Source organism: Lonchura striata, chromosome 9, assembly GCF_050655825.1.
Source record: "Lonchura striata isolate lonStrDom1 chromosome 9, ASM5065582v1, whole genome shotgun sequence".
Lineage (NCBI taxonomy): Eukaryota > Metazoa > Chordata > Aves > Passeriformes > Estrildidae > Lonchura > Lonchura striata.
The window spans coordinates 28,302,013-28,322,731 of record NC_140711.1 but is presented as its reverse complement, the minus strand read 5'-3'; the positions used below and the strand labels follow the sequence as shown (position 1 = coordinate 28,322,731).

Below are 20,719 nucleotides of genomic sequence, written 5' to 3'. Positions count from 1 at the left end.
GAATCTCTGTTGTTTTCATTCTCTTCAAACCTGAAGAAGGAAGCCTGGGAGATTTCCTAAAATGTCTGAGCACCTTCAAGTGAGGCAAGAACACCCAACCGTGCAAAGAGGTGCTCGTGAAGAACTTTCCTGAACATTACATAAAACCTGAGCCTCTTTAAGTATTTTCATCCAACAGATACATCAATAAGGCATTTAACAAGCCATTAATAAAGCAGGAGATCTTTTAGGCAACAAAAATACGAACTTCAAGTGGGCAAAACCGGGAAAGGAATTGGTGAAAGTGAAGCGGAGCGAGCAGAGATTCAGCTGGATGATCACGTATCTTGCTACAGGTATCACCAACCTATCTTTAGGCACCTTCTGGAAAAACAGTTCACTGATACCAGCTGGATCAGCCCAGGAATTTGTTTGGTGTGCTTAAGAGGTTGGTAACAAAAGCTCCTAAGGTGACAGCGTTCCCTTGGAGACAGCGAATCCATCCAGCCAGCACCAGGATCCCGACAGGTTCCCCTCTCCAGAGCCTCTGGAACTCCCTCCCTGTGCAGGGCCAGAGGTGGAAGATAAGCTCTGCCTGTAGACAAATAGCCCTGAGCAAGATGTGAGGATTTTATGCAGCAGCCAGACATGTCTGAAAGGTAGGAGGGTGCAAGGAGACACGAACCTGTAGTCATTGCTTGACATGCTTTGACAACAAAGATAGAGTTACAGGATTGAGTGTCTTTTTAAAAATGTGCCAGCCTGTGTTGCTGAAGGAGAGTGCTGTGCAGGGAAAACAGGAATTCCAACAGAGCTGTTTGTCTTGGTGGCACTGCCTGATTGCTGGAAGGAAAAAGCTCTCCCAACAAAAAATGTCGAGTTTGTTGCGAGAATGTGTTGTGCGAAAATGGAAGGGACGTGGATTGAGGTGTGGGCTTTGTATAGGTGTGTTGCTTCGATTTTTAAAAGTGTTAAATTTTATTTTATAGTTCTTTTGAAAGTTTTTAAATTCTCATAAAACTTCAAATATTTACATATTTGAGAGTCAGAATTCCCACACAATTTCATGGATAAATAGAATAGTTTACATATTTCTCTGTGGGCAGGGAGAAATGATTGATTGATCTTTGGACCAGTGTGGTTGGAGGTGGTAATTCCATCCTCCAATCCATGGTCACCTTCAGAATTCTATAAATACCAGATGTTTGAATAAAACTGGGTCCTTTTCTCTTTTAAACTTACCAAATTTCTGTGTACTCATTTGGTGTCCAATAACGACATAGGTGCAGGCTGGATCCATGAGGAAAATGTTAGTTAATATGCTAAGAGTGTATCATTATGGTGATAGGACCTAATTAAGTTAATTATGTCTTGGGGGGGTGGCAATTTTATGAAGCATAAAGTGAGATAATTGATGCTACAGCTATCAGCAAGGATGCTTTGTAGCCATAACTTACAGGTGTGTTTTGTCACTGAATTATGCTCAGAACTGCTTCGAAATGTTGCATAATGCCTCCTAAAACTCCTATAAAAATAATTGAAAGGTAATAGAGCATGCAAACACTATGTCCATATCTTCTACTCTCCGAAGTTCAGAGAGTTCTCATAATAAATGTTTGCATACAAGCAGAGCTGCTCTGGAGCAGTAAATTGTGTACATTTGAAATGAAGCACAGCCTGAATTCTGAGTTTGCCATCTCGTAAATGCTTTCACAAACTGTGCTGGTAAGTTACCCCTGCAGTTCATTGATGGCTTTGGCATTTGCCATTGACTGGGACAACATAAATCACTGGGTGTTTGGATAATAATAATAAATTATTGGGTGTTTGGAGAATAATAATAAATAATTGGGTGTTAAATAATTGGGTGGGAGTAAGCACTTATGTGTACAGGCAGCTTGGGCAGATCCAGAACCAGCTTTCTTAGAGCCTGCAAAATCAGCAGCTCTCACCCAGTGATAGAAACTCTTTGCTTTGGGAGGATTTATTGCTCTTTTCTTATTTTCTCTAGTTTGGACTTTTTTTTCTGTTCCTTCAAAAGGATCTTAAAACACATTTGATTTGTTTCCTTCCTTTAGAATAGTCCACATTTTTCACTTCCACAGCATCAGGACTGAATGATCTGAGAGCACTTTGCTGCTAAATAAGAGCCTGACCAGACCTCATTGAGATCAACCACAGGAGCAGGGCCCTTTCCATCAGATATGGGCTGTGATTTGGTGGGATGTAGCAAGCACCACAGGAATTCTGACTCTGGATATGTGAAGAGTTATAAATAGCCCTACTGCTTGTTCCCAAACCTTTTATCCAGGGCATTTCAGATTTAAGGGGAAAGCAGCATGGCTTGGTGAAAGCTCAGCCTGCTGGAGGATGCTGGTTCCTGAAGAGCAGCTGGGGATGAGGCTGTGAGAGCTAGATCAGCCCCCAAAACTGCTCAAAAAGCTGGGACAAAAAGCCTTTCAAATCCCAAATGCAAGAGTTTTCTCTGTCCTTACTCCTCTTTAGCTGAGCTCCCCATTCTCTGTGCAGCAGAGCTGAACTGTGCTGCAGCCTCAGATGTTTGTTTGTCGAGGCTGCTGCTCCATCAGGAGAAAGGATTTGACTGACACTCCTTTTTTAACAGCCAAATATCTAAAATACACACAGGAGGGACTTCTCACTCTGCTTCTCAGTCCATACCTTTCACTGGTGTAGTTTCAGAAGCAGCTCAGCTTTAGCTCTTCAAAGTCTTTTCGTGGGCTTTTAATGTGTCCTGCACTGAAAAGCAGCTGGACTCAGATGTGCTTGAGTGCAGACAGGGAACGTGGAGCAGCCTGGGTTCTCTGGAAACCTGGCCAAGGTGTCAGTGAGAGCAGAACATCCCCCAGCCCCGCTGCCATCCTGACTTTGATCAGGGAGCTCAGCAGGGCAGGATTTTCCAAGGTACAGCCTGATATCTCCTCAGTCGTGTTCTGAAAAAGGCAGGAGCTGTTCTGTTCTCATTTCTGTTCTCATTCCTGACAGTTTGCAAAGCACTTCAGGCACTGAATTCTTCACTGGGGCTTCCACTGAGAAAAATAATGTAAAATACAAGGGGTGAGCCAGGAGTGCTTCCAGTTACCCCCCCAGTCTGTGCTCCCTCTTGTCAGCTCACATAGAGCACTCCAGACTTCAAGGTGCCTACAAAGAATTGTTTGGTACAGTTTTGTGGGGTTTTGTTAGTTACTGAGATGAAAAAGAAAAAAAAAAAAAATGTACCTGGATTTGGTGTGAGCTGCAAAGTTATAGCCATGATAGGAGCTGGACTAAGGGCCAGCCTCAGAAATTAGGAGCTGGTCACACACAAGATTTTTTTTTTCCCTCCCCATTACCTTTTGAAGTTTCCTTTCCAAACCTCTATTATGGAATTCTTAAAATATAGTTAAATACCTCTGCTTGAAAAAGTCATAAATACTCCCCCACACCCCCCAGAAAGAGGGAGAATGGAGGAATGCATTGCCACAGAGGGTTTCCATTAGTGAAATTAATTCTTCTCTCATAAGAATTTAGGTCCATGATTTATGATAACCACCAATTTCTCACTGCAGGCGAAGTGAGAGGAAATGACTCAGCCTGGACAGACATCATGAATCTAATTTTTTTTCCCTTAATGCTTGACATAATCTAGTGTGCTGCTCCCAGAGGTGTCATTGGAGATTCATATCCAGCCGAAGGGCCTCACAATCAAGGCAGGAAATTTTGTTCCTTTCATGTATTGTGAGATCTGTAATTGCCTGGAATTGCATCCTGCCTCCTTCACTGCCGCTCCTTTTGCATCAATTCTGCAGCAAAATAGGAAGGCAAACAAAGCAAGGGGGAGAAGAGCTGTGTGGCACTTGCTCCCCCAGAAAAAACCTCCTGGGACATGATGTGGGGGTCCAGCTGGTGCTTGTTAAACCCAGGCAGCTTTGAGATGAAAAATGTCTCTTTCTGTCACTCCTTCCCGTGGAAATCTCACTACCCACCTGACTGGGGAAGCTGTCCCCATCACATATTTATATTTTCTGGAACTTGATGTTTTACTTGCCATCGCCGATGCAGAATTTTGTGAGTGGGTTTCCTGCCAGGAGATCAGAACAGATATCATGTTCAATGGTTCGGCTGAGATGTTTTATCCCACATTTCCAGGGACTGGGAGTGTATATTCCTGTCTCAGCAGAGGAGGTAGTATCTAGCTGAGAGGAAGGTAGGTTTTGAAAAGTCTTGCAGTTATAAATAATCATTTGAATACCTCCTAAAAGATCGCTTCCAAACTGAGCAAAAATCACAGATCATTTTCTTCAACACAAAAGAATTGCTACCATTTTTCTTTGGCCTGATCTCATTTACCATACAAGGAGGTAAAAGCAGAACAAGCAGCAAGACAGAGCTAAACAAGAATTCCCAGCTTTTTTTATTTTATTTTATTATTTTCTGTGGGTTTTTTTACCATTTACCCAACGTAAATCCTCCTTCCACAGGGCTGCTGTGTGTGAACTCCTGCTGCTCTCTAACACACACCCCACAGGGGCTGCTTGCCTCGAGGTGACCTCAGAAAGTTTCTCAGGAGTGTTCTTTTCCAAAATGTTGAGCTGACAGAGCTTCCTGGGAGTCACCCACCATTCACTGGGGCCGGTGTGACCCCATTAAAACCCCCCATAAAGCAGGAGGGAGGAGAGCTCTGCCTCCCCTCTAACTCCAAGTGTGAAATCTTCCTTGCCCTCCTCTCCAAACCATTTGAAAGCTGCATTTTTATTCTGTTTTATTTATTTATTTCTGCTCCTGACTCCAGTGGTTTTATGATGCTGAGGCTCCCTGGCAAGAGCTCCCCGAGCCTGTAGAGTAAACATCAAATTACAGTGCTGGATGCACACCCCGAGTGAATGAAATCATTGTTTTCAAGTGTTCTGTGGTAAATTCCTAATTTGCAGCTGCCAGTCTGCAAATTCTTCAATCCCTCTGAAGCAAAATTGGACAAATTTCCCCATTTGGGGTGTATAAAATGTGACTTTTGGTAGTGTTTATAGTCTAGGGACTAAAAGGGCACATGAACACACAGCTTCAGGCTGGAGGTTGGACTTGGTCACCTTGGAGGGCTTTTCCAGCAATAATTATTCTGTGATTTGCAGACTCTATTGAACAAAATTCAGCTTTTCTCCAGACCTCTGAGAATCCCCTAGAACATATCCAAGAGACTGAAATAAATATACTAATATTAGTAAAATAATGAGTTGAACCACATGTACAATGGAATAAAATAAATAACTGAGGTATCTTTTCATCCAATCCAGATCCAGAAAAGCAGGGCTCTCCTGGGTAGAAGGGAGCAAGCACATCATGCTGTTGAATGTGATCAGCTCTCAATTTCCTCCAAGACTCATGTTTTTTAACAAGCTGCCAGTAAATTCCTCTTTCTGGTGTTTGTCACAGCTGTGAAAAGCTCCTGTGTGTCAGGAAATGCAGCTCAGGTGAGGGGCTGCCCATGCTTTGGCCTCAGGATGTGTTTGTTGCCTGCTGGCAAATCCTAACCTGAGCTATTCTGTATTTTCTGTAATTATTAAACAAACCAAATAAAATTTGCATTTCTCTGGGCAGAATCTACGCTGGCTTAACATCTCCTCTCCAGTTCCTCAGGTCTGACTACAAGCAATCAGAAATTCTTAAAGTCTTATTCCTCCTGCTGCTCCATCCTGAGGGATGCACACGATACTCCACTGGTTTTACCCCAAAACAGAGGAGCCCTCGGGCAGAACTGGGACCCCAGGCTCCCTTTCCCAGTAAGTGTTGGGTTTCCCAGTAAGTGTAAGTGTTGGGTTTCCCAGTAAGTGTTGGGTTTCCCAGTCTGCTTGCAGGTTTGTAAAGAGGAGACAGTGACACGGAGGAGCTAAGGTGCAAATCTCTTCCTCAGCTTTGAAGTGGATTTTGTTTCCCTCCTTTTATCCTCCAAAACTGGGGTGGAATTTAAATAAGGTTCTGCTTTTTGGGGTCAGCTGTGGCAGGGGATTTGAGCAGTTTGAGCACCAAACTGCTGCCATGGGCAGGGGGATAATGAGCCCTGAGCAGGCTCTCTCCAATATTGGAGCTGTGAATTCCCACAGCATTTACCAGCTCCTGCATATGGCTCTGACTGGGGGGATTTCTGCTGTAATAAGGCCAGAAATAAGAGAAAATGCAGTGCCAACCCCTCGAGAGCTTCTACTGATTCTTTTATATCTTTATTTTGCCTTTCTTTTAAGCTTCCTTCTGACTCCTTCAAGTACCTTGGGTGGTGTGACATAGAGGAACACGGTGTTCGAGGAAATCAGCTCCTCTGTCCCCGAGTCAGGGAAGGTAAAGATCAAAAAGACACTTTGACATTTCAGCCCTATCTCCACGGAGGCAAAGAGGGCACCCTTAAAAGTGATGAGCTGAAATCGTGGAGTTTGCCATTCCTTTGAAAAGGGGCAGGATTTCAGCTCACAGTGCCCACGCTTGCTTTATTTTTAATCATTAGCGAATTATCCTTTGTGATTTCCAAAATGAAAAGCAACTGCCTGAACTGGAAATTGAAAATTTTTAGTATTAATGTGCTGCTGATTACTTCTCTGAGAAGTTCATTAACATTTGGCTGTTCAGAACACAGTAGCCACATGCCAAACAGCCAAACCAACCCAGTCCTGCAAACAGTGGCACATTTATTATATTTTAAGACTAAATTGGCTCAATTGCAATCTACAGACACACACAAGAACAGATGGGTTTTAAAATCCAGTATTTGCATGTTTGGGAGTAAACAGTGGAAAATTTCCAGCCAGTCCTTGCTTTAATCAGGAATTTGAAGATGTTCATAGCTCTAAACTTTTCTTTAAGACTTAAAGTCTCCAATGTGTGTCTGTCTCAATACAAATGAGGTTTGGAGTGGGGCTGTTGGTCCTTGGCGCTGCTCTGGAAGCTGCAAACATTTTCCTTTTTGGGGAAAATCAAAGGCTAGCTCACAGCATGGCAAGGAATAAGAAGGATTTTAGCACTCAGATCCTTATGAACAACCCTTCAGAAATAGTTTTCATTCTGATCTGGAGCAGATCTGTCATTTACCAACCATGCACAAAATCTGTAGATTGCTGGCTGAATTACGGGCCTGGAAATGATAGAAAAGTCTTCCCATTAATTTAAATCTCAGAAGCCTTTAAAGTAACACACCTGTAATATTATATATATTTCTTCATTACAGAACCTTCCCAGCAATATATATATATATATATATTCTTCCAGCAAGTGACTAAGTGCCAGTTCTGTATCACATCCCCAGCTGTAAATCTTTTTCTCTGACCAGGGCCCTCAGAAGAAGAGCTGTTTTTCAGAAAAGAAGAACATACTCTGAAAAGAAGAAAACAAGTAACTGACCCAGAGAAATGGGAAAAGAGGCTGCAAGAGAACTGGGAAAACTGTGCTGTAAAACTTTCTCATTAACACTTTGAACTGTAGTTGTAAAGAAACCAAATAATCATGTGCTGGCTGCTCACTGCATTTAATAGATTTAAACCTGTTGTAAGGAAGGCGTCCCTGGCTATGGCAGTGGGGTGGAATTGGATGAATTTTGAATTCCCTGCCAACCCAGACCATTCTGTGAGGACTCTGTGAATGTTTATATCTGGCTGCTGCACAGAATTTTGGTGTCAGCTGAGTTTACAGGCCAAATCAAGAAGCCACAATCACTCAGCCCTGCTCACTCACCTACACTGGTAACCCACTCACAGAGGAAGGAGGAGATGGACACTAAAATTAGTGCTTGAGAATGGTTTCTTTCTTCCTTTCAAAGAATTAAGGGGTCCATCACTATGATTCTGAGGTGGATTTGGCACTTGGTACCCCCAATTGTTATAAGAGCAGCAGCATAAAATGTATTCTCATTTTAACTACCTCTGACTAATTCTATATTGAATTATATAGCTATTAGAAAGGAAGGGTGGGAAAAAAAAAAAGTGATTTGTCTTATTTTTTTCCTTTCCAGGAGTTGAACCTTTCCTTCCAGGACCTGGGTGATCTTTATCAGGTGGAAAACTTCAAAAGAATCCTCCGAAGGTTAATTCGGGTGGAAAAGCTTTGGTTGGTGGACAATTCTTTGACAGACCTCAGTGCCATAAGGTTGCCAAGGTAGACAAAGTGTCCTGCTGCTGTTTTTATGTGATCTATTTTATGTAATATCCCAGAAACCAACATTTTACTGAAGTGGCAGCTGGAGCAGGCTCTTGAGAGCTGCTCTTGGGGGTGTTGGATTGAGCATCCATCAGTTTATTGCTGCTCTGAGTTCATCCCCAGGCTGAAAATCCCCAGGGAGGAGATCAGACCATGTCCCCTTTATTATTTATTCCTGGGGAATAATTAATGAGCCCAGCCAGCTTGAGAGTGATCTGTGCCAAAAGGGGAAGCTGTTTTACCCAGAAGGAATCTCTGTGAACACAACCCAAGCAGAGAGGCCAAGTGTGACCATGACAACTATAAATTTCCTTTACCATCCATCTGTTGCTACTCTGCTGTTGTGTATTTAGATGTATGGAGAGTTGTAGTACTGAGAACAGAAATAATGATGCATCTGTTGTACAATATAAAGAATTAAGGGAATATAAAGTGTGTGGGTCTGATCTGGCAGTCCATGAACCAGGCAAAAGCAGCCCAAAATGTGAAACCAGTGTAAAAAACCCATCCCTGTTGTAGGGATTCTGTCCCAGATGTGATAGTGATGGCATACACTTTGTACTTTACAGATGCAGAGAGCTAAATGTAAATAAAAACCACTTTACATCCTTCAAACAGCTGCCAAAGATCCCTCAGATTCAGCACTTATCTCTCGCTGAAAATAACATCACGACCCTGAGTGGGATTTCAGACTTCAGACACACTCCACTTGAATCCCTGGTCCTCAAGAGGAATCCCTGTGAGTTCCAGGAAAGATACAGACAGCTGTAAGTCCAGCACTCCCGTGGCTAACAAAACTGATAAACACAAAAAAAATGTTTGTCAGAGTTTCAAAGGCATGGGATCTGAAATCCAAAAAGCTTTCTAAAGAAGCTTTTCATTTCCCTGTAGTTTTAATGCTCTGAAATGCTTCAGGAGCATGGGTTAGTGAGCTTTTATGTGATAAAAGCCCCCAAATATTCAGAAAGTGCCTATGATGCTTCTTAATGGCATGACTGGCAGTTCTGGAACTGAACTAAGCCCATGGATCAAGTTTAGAGACAGCGAGCAGGGCAGATAAATTAGATTCCCTTTTATTAATAGAAACTACCTATTACTCAAACTCTCTTCAGTCTCATTGCATCCTTGGTGGGTTCTGCACGGGGCCTGAATTGCATTACATGTCAGAGATGGAATCAGGAGGATGCCTTGAAAAATGGGAGCAAAAGCAGGAGAAAATGAAGCTCCCTTCATTTGATTTTCCTGGATTCCCCCTGTCCCTGTGGAAGCTGCTCTGCCTTGAGCAGCCCCTCAGTGCAATTTGTGCTGCAGCCTTTGGGATGGGCTGGAGATTTAACAGAGCAGCCTCAAATACTGGAAATGGAAACTCCAACCCAAGGCATTACAATCCAAGAAAATTCAGGAGAATATCATCTATTCTAAGCCTCACTCTTAGCAAATCTGCATGCTGCATGTTTTGCCCCACTACAAACACAGCCAGGTGCTGATATTGTGGAGACAAACCTTGCAGGGTGTGTCTGAAATGGGACACATCTCCTCCCATCCTTCCTGGGAGAGGGAAAAAATAAAAGTTTAAAAGAAGAGTTTAATTGAAACCTTTCTGAGTTTCCAGTATGTTTTTCCTTTAGTGTTGTGGGCATCCCTTTAGCAGTGTGGTGCTGATGAAGGCAGGGAGGCAGATATCAGCATGGAAAGGGAAAAGCACATTTTAAATGATGGATTTCGCCTTTTATTTGCATATCTACAAGTCCAGGAGAACAAAAGCAGAAATCACCTTTTAACAGTTCCTAATTGTGTTTCTGCTCTCAATCTCCCAGTTCTTGGGGCAATTAAATATTGGTACTATTTGGTATAACTGTGGTATTATGTTCATTGTCATTGTTGGAAGACAGGTTCTTGAGGTGTTCTATTGAGTCTGAGGATATAAAAGTGGTGCAATAAAGCAAAATCTTAGAGTTTTAATTAGCTCTTTATCAGAGAAATTCTGCAACAAATGACAAATCAAGATTTCCAACAACCCAAATCTATTTTAGATACATTTGAATCCACTGTTTCTTTTTTATCAGTGTCTGTTTTGTCCTCAACATTTCCCAATATTATTTTTCTCAATTTCTATTTTTCTTTTGTCTCTCTTTAAGTGTGTTCTCCAATTTGCCAAACCTGAAAATACTGGATGGCATCCCAAAACTGCCAGAGGACTGCTCACCCCCTGATGTCAAGTTTTTTTACAGAATGTGTACTCTACTCTAGCACAGTATTTTTGTAGGATCACAATTGTGCTACAACCACCTTGCTTAAAAGAGACTGTAAATCCTGGTTATGGAAGTTTCTTTTTTGTTTTTTTTTTTTTTTTTACTGGTCAAAGAGATATTGAAACAGAAATAAAACATTTTTGACTGCACTTGTGATACCAAGTAAGTATGGGTATGGTATGTAAATAAGACATAATGTTATACTGGATATCATGAGTTTGGTGTATTAAAAACAGCGTGTGATTTTCTCATTTAACAACTCTGTGTCAACAGCAACTCACAATTATTGACTCCCACTGCATTTCATTAGAGCACAGCCAAGCTCAGACCCCAGGCTCATTGTGAGAAATGACACAGGGGATGGACACCCAAAGAAAAGGAAAACAAATCCCACAGCTGAATAAAAAGCCCCACCAATGTCCAAGTGCTCTTTAACGAGCTTTGTACATGGCAGAAGCTGAGCCACCCCAATCACTTTGAGCCTAATAATTAAAAAATATCTTGCTTTGGAGTTTGGTGTGGCCAGAGAGCACTGGGGAGGGAAATCATGAAAAGGAAAGGAGATTTTTCTCTCGCTGCTGGCATTGTTTGGGGATGTCCTGTTGCTCATAGAGGATCCTCAAAGCAAAGCCACAGGAGGGGGAGACCTGTGGGAGCTGACAGGAGATTTGGAAATCTGGATGCAATTATCTCAGAGAGGTCTCTGTCCCTGCCTTTGATTGCTTTGCTGCCCAACCCTTCAGGGTTATTTTTCCCCAACCAGCACACAAATATCTGTGCCACCAGCAGTGCAGGGGCAGAAGGAGAGAGGCCTGGAAATGAAGGCAATTAAGAGAATTGCCTAATTGCAGGGGCAGCCAATGAATTGTGTGCTGGCTGCAGGGGCAGGTGGCTCAGCTGCAGGGAGGAGCAGGGAGAGCTCAGCCCTGGGCTCTGCAGTGCCATGGCTTGGCAGCAGCAATGTCCCAGCAGCTCTGCTCAGCATCTGCACTGCACCCAGGCAGAGAAATCACCAGCTTGGAGAGTTTCCAGCCTCTCCCTAAGGGCTGCCCGTGCCTCTCCCACAGCTCAGCAGCCAAAACAGGTGATCAAAATACTGCACGAACGAAAAAATGGGATTTTAAATGTGTTACAGGAGCTGGCTCAGAGGATTTTCTGCAGCTGTGACAGGAAAAGGCAGGGGAGCGCTGCAAGAGGTGTCAGCCTGATGGTCACCTTCAGGAAATCTCGGAATTTGGAGAAGCAGAGCAGTATTTACCTGCTCACAGGGCTGGATCTGGCCCTCCATAAACACAGCAAATTCAGCAGCACACAGCAAAGAGCTTTTACAGGTTCCGAGGGAGATGGCGTGGTTTACACAGAAACAGCAACACAGGGAAGCAGAACATTGTGTGTGTGCGTGGCAAACTGCCCAGAGAACAGGAATGTTTGTGCAGGGGGGTGTCATGGTTTGACACTGGCACAATGCCAGCGTCCCCATGAAAATGTAATCTCTCCATTGAATGCTGTGAAACGGAATCCAGAACAGAGCAAAGCAGGCCCAAGCTTAATAACAGAAAAAAAACTTTATTAAGCTACTACTACAAAAGAAAGAAAGAAAGGAAAAAGGAAAAAAAAAAGCACACAAAGATCAAAATGAAAACCTTGCAAAGCATTCCTCCTCCCACCACCCAACTCCAACAAACCACAGTGAGACACGATCTGTGTTCTCAGAGGCGTGTCCACCTTCAGTTGGTCAATATCCAAATGGACCTCTTCCTTCCAGAAAAATTCTTTTTCCACGACAGGGGTAAGAACAGAAAACATGAAAGCTTCTGTGGGCTGAGGACAGTGTTTCTCAGTCTAGAAATGAATCCAGGTACCCTATAACACATTGTCATTATGAAGAACCCCTGCTGTGTCTGGGAGGGGAAGGTTCAACACAAATTGAATATATTCTTTTCTGAATATATACCTGAGGATATGTGTGAGAAAACACCTGGAAATGAGGCAGGGAGCTGGAGCAGAGGGAAAACAGAGCCTGAAGGACCTGCCTTGCTGACCACCTACTGAGCACCTCACTGAGCCTTCCCTGGCCCAGGCAGGAGCAGGACACTGCTGTGGGGCTGAGGCTGGGAATAGGACAGGCAAAGAGGCTTTTCCCAAAATCTCAGCCCCCAAGGAGCACTCAGAGCAGCAGTGCTGGAATCACAGCACGAAGCACTCCAGGAGCAGGCTCTCTTCCCAGAATTCAGCATCACAAAGCGAGGCAAGGATGGGAAATCGCTGCAGTCCCGTGGGCAGAGGTTTCAGTTCCCAGCTCCTGGTGAAGTTCCCAGGCACCTCTTGCAGATGGATTTAGGAGCTGCTCCAGATCCTCCCCCTGCTCTTTGCACCTGAGCGCTGGGTCAGTCATGAGACAAAGGCACAGACACCGATTTATTCTTTCCAAACAGGAAGTTGGTTCTGCTCTCATAATTTTTCATTTCATTACTTTAAGGCTCTGGGATCCCAGGGAAATATGAGGTAATTCTGGGGAGCCTGGCTGATTTTATTTAAGTGCATCCAGGAGCAAGGACGTGCTGCTGATGTTTGAGTCGTTTTGCTGTGAGGAAATTTAAAAGGAGCTCACAGAAGCACAGAATGGTTTAGGTTGGAAGGGACAGAAAAGCCCATCTAAATCAACCCCCTGCCATGGGCTGCTCCCAGCCCTGCCCAGCCTGGCCCTGGGCACTGCCAGGGATCCAGGGGCAGCCACAGCTGCTCTGGGAAACTGTGCCAGGGCCTGCCACCCTCCCAGGGAAGAATTTCTTCCATCCACACTGAAATGTAAAGCAACAGCTGCCACTGGTGAGCTCAGTATCAAAGTGTCATGAAATCAATTTCCAATTACTTATACAGATCCCTCTGAACCTGACATTTCATGAACATTTAGCAAAGTGTTCCCAAAGTCTTGCTCTAACATCCTAGGACAGGTCCAGGGCTGATGAGCCCAAAACTGTCTCGTTTAGCTGTCTCCTCACTTATTATGTCTAAATCTCTCAGTACATAGAAATTAGAAAAGTTTGAATAGAAAAATTTGAGCAATATCAAATAAAAAACCCAGATTAACTAAATGAACAGAAAGAAAAGCAGATTTTTCATTTAATAATTCATTATGGATCCTAGGAGTTTTAGAGCAGGGTTTAAAAGATCTCTAATTATTACAGTTCATGGGCCATGGAAGCAAGTTGTACCAGAGAAGAAACCATCAAGCATTGATGAGCTTTTCAAAAACCATCTGCTCACATACACCTCACCTTGCAGAACACGGAGGACAAACACCCTGTGTTCCTCCTGGTCCAGATTATTTCAGCCACTCAGGAAATAAAAGCTGGGAGCCAAAATCCTTCCCCAGGACTGTTCATTGCAGCCCTGACTGGGTGTGAGTACAGCAAGGAGTGGGCTTCCATGAGAAATGAGTTATTTTTGTGCCTTCCTGGGCTTCAGGGGCTGGGAGAGTGCACCAGAGGCAAAGCAGAGCTGACCAGCTCAGGAATTCACCAGCAAGAACTTTAATGCAAATCATCCCCCCCAAATTCCCACCCTGCCATGGGTTAAATAACTTGTCAGTGAATGCCTGGAGCACAGAGCAGTTCAAAGGACATCACAAGAGACTTCTTGAGGTCCCTGTCAGCTCTCAGGCTGTTGCAGCTTGCCTGGCACACCTCTGGGATGTGCCGTGGGATGGGATGTGGCAGTGGGGTCGGTCCTGGGGGGAGTGCCCCATGCCTGGCTCTGGCAGCCACAGCCCAGGGGCCACCTGGCACTTCCCATGGCCCCAAGGGCATCCCTCCTGCCCCTTTCCTGCCCTGGCTCCTGTCTGTGCCATTTGAGTGCTGTGTCTGGGCACCAGGAGTACTGATTTGTCAGATTTGCCTGGTTTTTGACCCAGAGATGGGGCAGCTGAGAGGCGTTTTAAAAACTTCTATTCCACTTTCAGGCTCACGTGAAGGGTGAGACAATACAGATGCTATAATTCACACCAGCACAATCAGAAGCTAATTATTTCCTAATTACAATACACTGTAAGTGTTTCTTGGCCTATCAGCTTTAGCCACACCATGCTATAAATGCCTTAAAGACAATAATCTAAAATTACCCTTCCTGGATCCTGCTACAATTCATCTTTCATGGTTCTGTTTCTCCAAAGTATTCAGTCCTATTTGCAAAGCCATCCTTTGAAACTTGTTTCTAGCTCCATTTCCTTCTCAGCAATGTCTGTCCTGTTCTGTGGGAGTCCAGGGCTTCCCTCTGGCTGCCCTGGCAGGTCTGGGACCCTGGCAGGGGTCAGGAACCCCCTGGACAGAGCCCCCAGAGACACTGGCTGTGATCTCTGGCCATGCAAAAGAGTTTTCAATCTTACAGGATCAATTACAAGCTCAGAGTGTTTGATATCAGTAATAATTAAGTGTGGCATGGGTGCAAAAGTAAAATTTTAGGATTCTAGATAAGGGGTCCGAAGGGGACAAGCTGGAGGAAATTGGGTGTGCCTTGTCCTTTTTCTCCTTCTTCATGCCCTCCATGTCTCACTGTGGTGTTGGCATTTTTCTGTGGGTTCAGGCTGGGGACACACTGTCCAACGTAAGTGACAGATATTGGCACGTTCTTGTAAATGCAGCCCAGGGAGTTTCTGGTATTTAATGTTTGTCACATCCCACTGAGGGCAGAGCCCCACACGCTGCCCTGCAGGACAGAGCTGGGCAGGGCAGCAGAACATGTGAGAGATAAACAGAATAAACAACCTGGAAACCAGCACAGACCAATTATGGCTTCTGCTTTGGCAGGGGGCTGACAGACAGAGACTTTTACAATCCCAGAATCATCAATACCTCAGATTCCAACACTGTTCCAAATCAGCATTTCTAAATCAGCATTTCTTATCTCAGAGTTTGGGTACAGATGCAGACTTTGTGAGCCTTCTGTCCGACCCAGGGCAGGGGGGATTTGGTGTTGTTTTTTCCCCCTGACCCAGCACGAGTGAGGACCCAATTCCTGCCCACGCTGGATCCACACCAGCACAACTTCCCGGGATTCCAGAGCTGCAGGAGCACATCTCCATTCTGCTGCAGGGGTGGAAGGGAGAACCTCATCACTCTGTACAGCTCCTGAAAGGTGCCTGTGCTCAGTTGGGGCTGGGCTCTGTCTCCAGGAACCAACAGAACCAGAGGACACAGCCTCGAGCTGCACCAAGGGAAATACAGGTTGGGTATTTGGAGAAATTTTTTTACTGAAGGAGTGATAAAGTTCTGGAATGGCTGCCCAGGTGGAGTCCCCATCCCTGGGTGTGTTTAACAAAGCCTGGATGTGGCTCTGGGTGCCAGGGTTGAGTTGAGCTGTTGGGGCTGGGTTGGACTCGATGATCCTGAAGGTCTCTTCCAACCTGGTCATTCTGTGAATTCTGTGATTCTGTGAATTCTGTGATTCTGTGAATTCTGTGACATCCCTCACAAGACAGGGATCAGGTCACCAAGCAGGGCACAGTTAACCCTGTTAACCCTGGAGAAGTAGAATATTCTCCCCTTCCCCAGAGAACCTATAGCTGAATATATCAGACTGTATTCATTTGTTTCACCCTTTCCTTCCTGGCTGTTTAAAATCAAATACCTCCTGGTCTGTGTAAAGCAGCTTTCAATCATCACCACTTAATTTTTGCTATTCAATAAAGCATTTTCAGCTTTATTTCTGATTATTTCCTTGCTATCAACACCAAAAGGAAAAATGAATTTATTGAATATGCTGACTGACAGTTTGATCCATTTGGATACATGTATGGGACGTGCAGAGGCACATGGCAGGAAGCATGGTGGAAATAAGCTCTTAAGAGATCCCAGATCACTCATTTTTAATTTGTTATCTCTCATTCCAGAGAGATTTGTTTTGGAATTGCCAGGTACACACTACATTATGCAACTGAAAGCCCCGAAGGTAAGGAAAGAAGGTCATTAACAACAAATGCTTTGGATAAAAACAGCCTTAAAAATAAATGTGCTAACCAAAACAGGGATGAGAGAAGCTTGGACAGTAATAAACTGGGAATGCCCAAAGGTTCATGATTAGTCAGGCTGCAGGAAATGGTCCAGTCAGCCTTGGGGAATGAATTCCTAGCCAAGGCTTTTTGTTTCTGATTCTGTTTCATACTGGTTGTTTTATTTTTACTATGTGATAACCTATTTCCCATTCCTATTCTCCACAAAGTCTATTGTTTTCCTAGTAGGTTTCTATAATTATTCTTTACAACCTGAGCACTGAACCAGCTTAAGTATGCTCCCATTAAAAGATGTGGATGATGAAGTCAGAGTTTCTTTGATACACTTTAATTTTCTACATGAAATGTACAACTCTCCATTTTTCTGAGCCCAAGGACACCCAAACAAGCATCTGCACCTCTTCTCAGGGCTCCCAGCCTGCCCTTGGCTCTCAGCATTCCACACCTTTGAGCTGTGCTCTCCCAGCTCTTGTCCTGCTGTTTTTCTGTTCCAGCTCAGTCCCTCCTGTGGCTGCAAATCCCTTCCCCAGGTTGGGCTGGTGCCTCCCACAAGCCCCAAACCCATCCCAGGCTGTCTCTGGCTGCTGCAGTGTGGGATCCCAGCACATCCCTCTGGCTGCCCTGGCTGTCCCCAGACCCTGCAGGGGCTCAGAGACCCTGGCACCAAGTCAAAAGCACCTCTGGCCTCCATTTGAGCCCGTAGAAAAAGCTGCCACCGTTGTGTGAGGAATTACAAACCACAAGGGTTTGAGTAGTGTGATATTTGAATTAACACAGGGTGGAAAAGTAGAATTTTAGGGCTTTAAAATAAGGGGGGGGTCAAGATGGAGGGATTTGGGCATGTCCCGACCTTCTTCTCCTTCTCCTTGCCCTCCATGTCTTGCTGTGCTGGTGACACTTTTCTGTTGGTTTAAGGTAGAGACACACTGTCCAGCATAAATGACAGATATTGGCACATTATTGTAAACATGGCACAGGCAGTTTTTGGTATAAAATGCAAACACTGCCCTGAGGGCAGACAGAATGCCATGGCTGAGCTGCTGGACAGAGCTCAGCAGGTCAGAGAGAGAATGTTCTAGATAAGGGAAAATAAACAACCTTGAGAAGCTGATCCTACACATCCAGACTCCTTCTTTGGCCACAGGAGCTGGGAATTGAGGATTTTACACTCCTGGGGTCATCCCAGCACCCAGACCCCGAGACTCCAGCTGCCTGCAGCTCCTTCAGGGCCACCAGAGCATTTGGGATGTCTGGTGCTGTGAGGACAAAAGGAAATGGGTGGTGGAGCAAGTTCTGTGGGATTAAACAAATCAGTCAAACATCATCCTGTCTGTACAAGCCATCCCTGTTTATCTTTCAAGGGCAGAGTTCCTGGTGAGGATTGATGTCTAAAGAAGGGCACGTGTTCAGCTTGGTGGGTATTTGGGATCTAAAAGGCAAAGAACAAGTTGTTCAGCCCTGCTGCATTTTTGGTATGCTCAATTCAACATTTTACCACTGGCTCTCACTGGAAGTATCAACAGTTTGCTCTCCTCTGCTATTTTGTTTTATTTCATTGTCTTCCTTTAAGCATTGCAGCAAATACAACCATAAAATCAGAGCTGAAGCTCCAAAGGGTAGATGAATGCCTGAGGAGAAAAATACAATGTCAGTTCTACAGAGGGGAGTGCTCAAAGTGCTTGTTGTGTCCTGTGCCATAAAAATGAGGAAAAATATCCCAAGTTTTTTATTGTGACAGTATCACACTCTAGCACTCTGAACCAAAAATCTCACAGTATCAGAGTGCCTAATTATTATATTTGGCGCCTAATACTTGTCAGCTGGGACGTGCCAGAATAAATCCACAGTGAAATCCTCTGCAGATGTAAACCCATTTATTCTAGCTGGGTTCATTTACACCACAGACATCTGACAGTTATTGAAGAGGCCACAATTCCTTAATTCTGCCTTTAATTCTGGACCTTCACATGTTGATTCAGTGCCATGCCTGGGTGTCAGAAGCAGTTTTGGTGCTGGATGCAGCCCTGCTGAGCTCGGGAGGGAGCAGTGTGCCGGAGGAATCATGTCCAAGGTTGTCCAAGTTCCAGCACAGCTGTGTGGCTCTGCAAAGCCCTGCACAGCTTTCCCCACATTCTCTGGGGGATACGGAATCATAAAATAAAGGAATGGCCTGGGTTGGAACAGATCTTAAAGATCATCCAGTTCCACCCCTCAGCCATGACCTCCCACTGTCCCAGGTCACTGCACCCAACTTGGCCTGGAAAAATTTTAGGGATGGGAAATCCACTGATGCCTTGTGCAGGCTGGGCTGGAGCAGAGGCTGGGCAGGGTCCCAGAACAAAGCAGGGATTTATTCAAGGATCTCCTCCATGGATCCACCTTGGGCAGCACCAGAGCCCAGCCAGGGCTGCACCCAAATGACCCAAAATGGTCCCAAAATGCACGAGCGCTCCCGGGGCTCTCCCTGGGATCAGTTCTGCTCCATTGGCACCTTGGAGTTCATTGTCCCATTCCAGCTCCAGCCCATCAGTCCCACCCTGCTTGTTTTTCTCTCTCCAGCCCACGCTGTTTGTGCTCCTGGGCTGAGGTTTGGATCATTTGTCCTTGGTGCCCAGCTGGAGCAGGAATTGTTTTGTCTCCCTGCTCTGTGAGGAGAGCTCAGCATCCCATAATGTGAAGCTCAGAATTGCACACTAAAGCAGCACAGAATCTGAAAAATAGAAAAGCTAAACCTGAGGCATCACCATGGCTTCTCTGGCAACCTGTGCCAAGGCCTCACCACCTTCCCTTCCTCCCAACACCTGATCTAAACCTGCTCTTTAATCTGGAATCCTGCCCTCCTTGTCCTGTCACTCCAGACTTGCCCAAAGTCCCTCTGCATCATCTTGTAGCTCCCTCCAGCTACTGCCACCCCAAAGCCTTTCTTTTCCAGCCTGGACAAACACAATTTTCTCATCCTTTCCTTGCAGGAGAGATGCAGAACAAGGGCAGCTGATTATTACTGACTTTTTATAGGCCACAAACATTGGGCTATTAGTTACTGAATGTGACTTGGCTGTTGAAAAGCAGCTGCTCACCAAGTTCTTTGAGAAACTCTGCATTGCTGAAGGCTGACATTCTCCTTGCCTTTATCCACTCTCCAGGAGCACTTCCAGCATGGACATTGTGCTGGGTTTTCCCCGGTGCTGGGCTGGGGTCAGGGGTGCCTTTGCTGCCCTGGGAGTGGCACATCTTGTTCCCTCTGCTGCCACCAAAACGTCCCAGGAGCTGCTGCTGTGCTCCCAGCCAATCCCTGTCCCTTTTTTGTTTTTTTTTTAACACAAACTGTGGAGTGAGTGAATCCTGTGGGGAAAGGTGAAGCTGTGTGCCTGAGGAGAGCTGTGCCCCCGGGAATAGCTGATGGAAATTCCTGTGCTCCTGATCCGTGGTACCCAAATGTCTCCTTTCTGCAAGGACTGTGGAGCTCCCTCAGGACTGAGCTGATTTCTGTCCTCCTCCTCCAGCCTCCTGATGGTGTTTTAATTTTGTAATTCATCTCTTTCTTTCATACAAACTGCTTTCCTTATTTACTTGGAGGAGCATCCTGTAATTCACCCTGGGGCTGCTTGCAGGAGAGCCAGGGTGCAATTCCAGAGAGGAGGAATCACTGCCCAGATATCCTCAGCTCATCCTTCCCTAGAGATGAAGGAACTCTGCTGGATCAAGGCTGATGCTGACCCACGGGGCTCTGCAGCTCCCTCAGAACCAATTCCAGCTATTCCCCAGAGTCTCCTTTCCTTCATTGCACTGCTTGAGCAAACCCCACTGATTGGAAGAGAAGATATTCACAGAATATCTGTTTGATAGATGTCTGTCTGAGCACTGGGAATGTCACTGCCATTAATATTGTCTCGGGGGAAAATAACATGACCTGAACTATCCAACAATGAGAACTGGAGAGAGCAGAGCAGCCACAAAACCCTGGCCAATGAACTGAAGTGCAGCTGCCAGCAGTTCAAATGAATTAGGAAAAAAACCCGTGTTTTATTCAGTGGAATGAACTACAGCCAAAAGAAACACAGATTTCACAGAGAAACACTGAACTTTTGGACAATAATAACCAGCTGCAATTTGCCACTCTTTCTTCCTTAAGCCATTCTGGGTCTCTTGGTTGTTGATTTTTTGCTGAAAGTTGTACCCAGCATGCCTGAACGAGCCCACCTGAGGGAGCTGGCATTAAGTCTTGGCTTTGAAGTGCCTTTTTTCCTCTCTGTGCTAATTTTTTGGGTTGTGCAAATTATTCTCCGGTGCTTCCTGCAGGCCTCAAAGA

At 44.9% G+C, this 20,719-nt stretch overlaps 1 protein-coding gene across 3 annotated transcripts; it reads left to right on the top strand.

Annotated features, from left to right (window-relative positions):
- The first annotated feature begins 335 nt into the window (after positions 1-335).
- LOC110480348 (uncharacterized) lies at positions 336-10,660 on the top strand. Of its 3 annotated transcripts, none has more exons than XM_085588054.1 (7): positions 336-638; positions 5,603-5,753; positions 6,213-6,306; positions 7,289-7,350; positions 7,967-8,109; positions 8,721-8,918; positions 10,290-10,660. In XM_085588054.1, exons 1-7 carry the CDS (start codon positions 613-615, stop codon positions 10,399-10,401), a joined length of 786 nt encoding a protein of 261 aa, XP_085444180.1. In that variant the 5' UTR covers positions 336-612; the 3' UTR covers positions 10,402-10,660. The 3 variants fall into 3 exon arrangements, with proteins under 3 accessions (XP_085444180.1, XP_031361549.1, XP_085444179.1); XM_031505689.3 differs by having other exon boundaries at positions 7,289-7,407; XM_085588053.1 differs by lacking the exon at positions 336-638 and adding an exon at positions 5,305-5,444 and having other exon boundaries at positions 7,289-7,407.
- The last annotated feature ends 10,059 nt before the right edge of the window (positions 10,661-20,719 follow it).

Coding starts and splice junctions, on each gene's coding strand:
- LOC110480348 (XM_031505689.3), top strand. CDS start 613: ATGCAGCAGCCAGACATGTCTGAAAG. Junction 639..5,602: donor CAGCCAGACATGTCTGAAAG/GTAGGAGGGTGC, acceptor TCTCCTCTCCAG/TTCCTCAGGTCTGACTACAA. Junction 6,307..7,288: donor CTGTCCCCGAGTCAGGGAAG/GTAAAGATCAAA, acceptor TTCTCTGACCAG/GGCCCTCAGAAGAAGAGCTG.